At 40.5% G+C, this 6,965-nt stretch overlaps 1 protein-coding gene across 1 annotated transcript; it reads right to left on the bottom strand.

Annotated features, from left to right (window-relative positions):
• Nucleotides 1–4,997: 4,997 nt before the first annotated feature.
• On the bottom strand, nucleotides 4,998–6,428 carry LOC150038173 (uncharacterized). The gene is made up of 2 exons (XM_090306312.1): nucleotides 6,336–6,428; nucleotides 4,998–5,438 (listed from the first exon to the last, which is right to left on the bottom strand). The coding sequence occupies exons 1-2, from the start codon at nucleotides 6,426–6,428 to the stop codon at nucleotides 4,998–5,000; spliced, it is 534 nt and encodes a 177-aa protein (XP_090162438.1).
• Nucleotides 6,429–6,965: the final 537 nt, after the last annotated feature.

Genomic DNA, 6,965 nt, shown 5'->3' with positions numbered 1-6,965 from the left:
AAGATTCGCACACAGGTAAAGAATTTTCTTCTAACTCACTTAGAAGTCCATTCTTCACTAATCTCTCAATTCTATTGAGATTGAGGTGCCCTAAACGTAGATTCCAAAGTTGGACATTATCTTTTGGAGAAATTCGTTGATGTTTTGATTGAGTTACGACAGTTCTGAACATTTCAGTAGTATGGAGGGAATTAATGGCTAACGGCTTTAGCACATATAAATTCGATTCCAGATTTTCAGTGCAAATAAAGACACCATCTTTTTGAATAAACGCTTTACTCAAATTAAAAGAAACAGTGTATTTACATTGCAATAAGCACTTTACAGAAATAAGGTTCCTTTTAGTTCAGGAACAATATATACATCACTTAAAATTAGAAACCTATTCTGTAAAGTTAACTGGAATCCTCCCACTGCCACAGCTAAGACGACGTGCCTGGTGCCTACTCACATCGTCATCTTACCAGCCTTCAGCTGTCGCCAAGATCTAATTCCCTGAAAAGAAGAACAAACATGGTTAGTGGCACCTGAATCAATTATCCAAGCAGAACCATCATTCTCCACTAAACAAGTTTCGAGCACAAGTAAATCACATTTACCTTTATCCGCCTTGGCCTTAGCATTGGCTGTTTTCTTCTCCTTCAAATACCGAGGACAATTCCTCTTTCAATGTCCATCTTGGTTGCAATGGAAACACTTTCCCTTAGCAACTGGTGGACGCCTCCTCGGGACGACAGGCGGTGGGTTAGCAGGTGCCTTCCCTTTTCTCTTACCACCATTCTTCTTCTTCCCCTTTGTAGAGTTAGAAGTAGAAGGTGCAGACTTTGTTCCTACGGTCGAACCTCTATGGAACGTCTTTGAGGATGAAGCAACATTTGCCTCACTCTTCTGCCTCTCCTTACTTTTCAGTAAAGATTGGTATGTCTGCAACTTGTTGAGGAGAGTTGTAAGGTTATATTTCACTTTGTTAAGAATCACATTGCTAACAAAGTGTAGGAAGCTCTCCGTCAAGGAATGCATGATTATGCTAACCTGGCTGCCCTCATTGATGATAGACCTATTCAACTCTGGCACATTGAAATGGACTATCATGTTTAGCACAGTTCACGAACAGAGGTGTCTTCTTGCATTTTAGAGTTGAAAATGTATTTAAAAGCCTCATGCATAAGTTGTTTAGACGGTTATCCTAACATCCCCCGCAGGGACTCCATGATCTCACGGGCTGAGACCATAGGCTCATGCTTCTTGGCCAAGACTTCAGAAAAACTTGCCAAGATATAGGCTCAGGCCTTCTCATTCGCCCTTGTCCATCGCTCGTATGCCACCCGAACATTTCGAGCGGCATTTGGAGCTGGAATAGGAGGACAAGCCTCCGTGAGAGCGAACATGAAATCCTCGATGATTAGGATCGTCGTGATCATGTGTTTCCATGTTGAAAAATTGTCGCCAGTTAATTTTTCGGCGCTTAACAATGATAAGGTGGCTATAGCCATTTGAAAAATTGCTGAAAATATGAACAAATCTTGATTAGATTTTGCTAAACCACTTTTAAACCAATTTGTTTTGCAAAACAGTTTCAAGTACTCTAAGTTATAGACTTTTATTTTGTAATGATGCCCTAGTGAGTCAGGACAAATGCCACCGGTAGGGTGATCAGTTGCCTTTTCACTGGGATGAGACATTATAACCATTAGGCAGAACCAGCTCTTGGAACTGAACCTAACAACCACCATTATTCGGTCCAGAATCATTAACCATTAACTATTTCGTGTAAGTATAACCCCTCGTTTTCGGTGCCAGAGTCCCGCCCTAATGTACTTACCGTAAGGAAAAGACAGATTTGGACAAGAGACTAAGTTACCTTATCCTTTTACAAGAGATCAAATAAAGAAACACGCAAAACTTCCATCCTTTAGAGGGAAACTCCCAGGGTGCCTCGAGGCGATGCGCAAAAACTTTATTCAACCTAACAAGGGAGACCGAGAGATATGTTGTCACACTTCTGATGCGTTATTTTATGAAGTGGAATTATGGATGAAATGCGATGATGAAAATTCATTGAGCACTCAAGTTTTCTCAGTGGAATCCAAGTGTAAACCCCATCGAGTTTCCTGGTAAGTCCATGATCAAACTCCGGGACTTGGGAAAACAGATTGCAGTGGTAATTTTTTAAAATACTTTGTGGTGATCGGTAACTCAAATAGTTGTTGGTTTTGTTTGTTGCGGTAATGGAAATAAACAAAGGCGGCAGATTTGAGAAAAGTTTGATTGTGTGATAGATGCACTGAGTATGCGGATGAACGGGTTGAGAAGGTCTTTAGCTCGCATTACTTAAGAATGCATCAGACTATGCGATCATGCTACACCCATGCACAGCAAGTCATTTTCCAATTCAAATGTGGTGCTCCTAAGTCTAGGACGCATGTGTTGAATGCAAAAGTGTCTATAGAGCTTATTCCTAAGTCTCTACTCTTTTCCTATATGATGATGCAAGATGCACAAAGGCAAGGTGACCGCACACAATCATATCCTGTCTCTAGGATGCATACGATGCGTTAATAGCAAACAGTGCTTATTCCTAAGCTCCTTTCTCTTGATTATGCATTCTAATCTAACTCTCCCGAGCCTAGATTCTAACCTGACTTTTCCAAGACTAACCTCCCAAGTATCGCTAATGGACGAATGAAGTATACATAATACAAGATGATCCCATAGAATAAATATCCCCAATTAAGCTAGCTAAGTGCTTCTCATCCCATTCAACAGATTTAGCTACTCATGCGTAAATAGCAGAGAGTGAACAAATATAAAGAAGTGAATTCCATTTTTATAAATTAGTTGAAGCAATGGAAGATAAAGGTAGAGAGCCTGGTAGCAATCCCTTGCTGACCGAGGCTTTTACACTGGCAATCTCTATTCGATTCAAAAGATATTTCTGCTTCCGCAGGAGCTGGCCCTCTCTTCTAATCTTGAAGCTTCTAGCGCTCACCCAAGCTCATCAGAACGATCTATCAGCACAACCTCCTTCTCTCGCTTCCGCTTATGGTAAAATAAAATCTAAGAACAGGGCTAAACTATGAACAGAACTTGTGAACTCGTGAGCAGCTGAACTTATTAACCCGTTTTCTGAAGGATGCCTTACGGTATTTATAGAGCTTCCAGGGTGACAAGCGGCTTCTCTCTTATGATTGCACAGATGGGATGGCTTTAGTTCTCTGACTGATGTGACAAATATTATTCACCGAAAAGCTAAATGTACTTGTTATCGTTAGAGGCTAGTCAACTTAATTCGGATTCGACAGTCATCAACTTTTTGTCTCATCGTGATTAATTATTCCTTTCACCCAAATGCGCCCACCAAGTTGCGCTGACTCTATGCGGCAATCCTTCTTGAGTAGATGTTTGCGAGCAAAAATCACTGCAAAGCCTTGCGGTAATGCTGCACTCGTCCGTTGCTTTCTTGTGATCGCGCTTTTCACCTTGCATCAACGCATATTCTGCATCAAAACACAAAAGTTTACTGTTTCTATGCGATGAGCGCATGCGACCACAATGTTATAAACTTAATGCTTTTTGGACATAATCTAACATATTTCATCAACGCAAACCCTCATTGTTTAATAACTTAGCAATGTAACAATGTCCATTTCTGCTCGTTATCACATCCCCAAATTTAAACAATGTTTGTCCTCAAGCATAAGCTAAATATTTCCTTAGTCAACCACAATTCTCTTTTCCTAGATTTCTCAAAGATACTTCATTCAAATCCTATATACCAAAATTTCCTTAAGTCTTATTCAAATCTCCTCTAAAAATATTTCTAAGACCTAGGGACCGCAAGTTTAACCTTTAAAAGGGCTTTACTAAATTCTGGAACATCGCATGATTTATTTCAAAAAGAAAACTTTTCCACCGGGGTGTCAAATGATTTTTTTCTTTGTATATTTCTTGACATTATTTTTTTTTCCTGACCTTACGCTGATCCAAGTGCCTTGCCTTTGTTTTGGCTTGTCCCCACGTGTGTCATGCGGACATCCAACAACGAGTAATGCACTCTTTCTCAGACTAAACTCATACCTTCTTGGCAGCGGAGTTACGGTCATTGTATTTATGAGTTGATCCTGGCGACTTACTTTCGTTTTGGCTTGCCCCCATGTGTGTCATATGGACATCCAACTACGGGTAAGTGCCCTTCACAACTTAACTCTTATCAACATGGGTTTTTCCATTGCGTTGACAGTGGAATTTTTTTTTTTTTTTTGAATAGCAAGGTCAAAAATAAATACCTTACCCCCAAATTTAAAATGCGACAATGGAAAGATTGAAAGAAGTCATGTGATGTTCTTGGGACGCTATGTAAAGAGAGTTTGAAAGAAAGCTAGCAGACCTCTAATGTCTAGAAATATTTCAGGAGGTGACTTTTCTAAGATTAAGTTGATTCTAGTATATATGAGAAAAAATAGAAGCATGTGTTTCATCATTAAAATCATAATTGGCAAAGAACTCATGCGGTGACTTACTAAATTTATCAATGTTAAATGATTGCAGTAATCAAAGAGGATACGGTGATAAAACGTTCAAAAGCAAAATGCGATGCGATAGTGCAAAATTTGAAATAAAGTTAAGGAAGAATACAACCCCCAAATTTGTGCTGTCACCCGCATTGTTTGTTGACGCATCCTGCTTTGTGGCGATCTTCTATCTTTTGGATTGCGGTGAAGACATGAAATTTCGTCTTCGATAGTGCCTCCACAATCGTGTACCTTGATCGTTTGCAAAGAAACATCGAGAGGGTCAAATGATAAAAAAAAAGTTAACAAAAATTTTCACCCCTTTTTTTTCCTTTTTTTTTAGAGAAGTAGAAATAAGTAAAATGCAGACAGATAAATGATGATTAAAGTGTCGAAGAAATGAGAGTTAAAGAACAAAACAAAGGATACTCCAGAAGGTGCCCCAAATGATGTTGCTTGAGATTGCAGAGGCCACTCCATTTTTCTCTATTTCGGGTTTTTCAGGTCCACAGAGGTCTTTTCTATCTGAACATCACCTCCGCAATATGCCTTAACTCGCTGCCCATTAACCTTAAATGTACGGCTCCTGTCCTTAGTGATCAGCTCCACCGTACCATGTTGGAATATTTCTTTAATGATGAAGGGTCCGGACCAGCGCGATTTTAACTTGCCAGGAAAGAGCCGTAGCCGTGAATTGAAGAGCAAAACCTTTTGTCCCACATGGAGATTTTTACCGCATATGTGTTTGTCGTGCCATCGCTTTACGCGCTCTTTGTAGATCTTTGTGTTCTCACAGGCGTTAATCCTCCATTCCTTCAGCTCAACCAGTTGAAGTTTTCTCACTTCTCCTGCTTTCTTCAAATCAAAGTTTAGTTTCTTTACTGCCCACAGTGCCTTGTATTCTAGCTCCAGAGGCAAATGACATGCCTTACCAAATAACAACGCATATGAGGACATACCTATGGGTGTTTTAAATGCAGTTCGGTATGCCCACAACGCATCGTCGAGCTTTACTGCCCAATCATTTCGCGAAGGCCTTACCACCTTTTCAAGTATCAGCTTAATCTTCCGATTGGACACCTCAGCCTTACCATTCATCTGCGGATGGTATGCGGTGGCCACTTTGTGGAGAATGTTATATTTGTGCAGCAGCTCTTTGACAGTATGATTGACAAAGTGGGACTCTTCATCACTTATTATGGCACGTGGAATGCCAAAATGAGTGAAAATGTTTTTCTTCAGGAATTGAGAGACCACCGCCACATCACTTGCGGCGCATGCCACTACCTCTACCCACTTGGATACATAGTCGACGACTAACCAAATATAATTTTTACCATTCGATGGAGGGAATGGTCCCATGAAGTCGATACCCCATACGTCGAACAACTCAAGCTCCAAGATAATGTTCATCGGCTTTGCATGTTTCCATGAAATGTTACCTGTGCGTTGGCACCGATCACACTTCATTACGTAGTCAACTGCATCCTTAAACAATGTTGGCCAAAAGAATCCACTTTATAAAACCTTAGTTGTGGTGCACTATCCTCCAAAGTGCCCACCATATGGTGAGTCATAGCATTGCGATAATATGCGTTGTTGAGCAGCATTTGGTACGCATAGTCGCATAATATAGTCTACCCCCTTTTTATACAGATTCAGCTCATCCCAATAATAATATCTGCATTTATGTTTGAGCTTCCTCTGTTGGTGGTAGGTATAATCTTTAGGAAATTGCTCACAGACCAGATAGTTGACTATGTCAGCATACCACGGTATTTCTTCAATCTAAAACAGTTGCTCATCTGGGAACGCTGCGCTCACTTCTGACTCCTTGCGGTCAACCTCAGGATTCTCCAATTTGGATAAATGATCTGCAACTTGGTTCTCCGTCCCTTTGCGGTCAACTATTTCCATTTCGAACTTTTGAAGGAGGAGAACCCATCTAATCAGCCTCGGCTTTGCATCCTTCTTTGTCATTAGATATTTTATCGTCGAATGGTCAGTATGGATGAGCACTTTTGCTCCCAGTAGATATGCTCTGAACTTTTTTAACGCAAAAATTACCGCAAATAGCTCTTTCTCTGTGGTGGTATAATTGGTCTGAGCAGGATTTAACGTCTTACTTGCATATGCGATGGGATGCAAGATTGTTTTTCTCTTCTGTGCTAGTACTGCTCCCATCACATACCCGTTTGTATCGCACATTATTTCAAAAGGAAGTGTCCAATCTGGTGCGATCAAAATGGGTGCAGTCGTCAATGCGTTCTTCAAGATCATGAATGCGTTGCGGAAATTATAATCAAAGTCAAATTTCCTATCAGCTTCCAACAACGCACTCAGCGGTCGTGCTATTTTTGAGAAATCCTTGACAAAACGTCTGTAGAATCTGACATGCTCCAAGGAACTCCTTACAGCCTTTACATCTGTTGGAGGTGAGAGTTTTTCGATTGC

Source organism: Benincasa hispida, chromosome 1 (assembly GCF_027475165.1).
Source record: "Benincasa hispida cultivar pf3 chromosome 1, pf3_genome.v1.1, whole genome shotgun sequence".
In the NCBI taxonomy this organism is placed as follows: domain Eukaryota; kingdom Viridiplantae; phylum Streptophyta; class Magnoliopsida; order Cucurbitales; family Cucurbitaceae; genus Benincasa; species Benincasa hispida.
This window is presented reverse-complemented; position numbering and strand designations above follow the sequence as displayed.

Coding starts and splice junctions, on each gene's coding strand:
- LOC150038173 (XM_090306312.1), bottom strand. CDS start 6,428: ATGGAAATAGTTGACCGCAAAGGGACGGAGAACCAAGTTGCAGATCAT. Junction 5,439..6,335: donor TTGACCGCAAGGAGTCAGAA/GTGAGCGCAGCG, acceptor TTATTTGGTAAG/GCATGTCATTTGCCTCTGGA.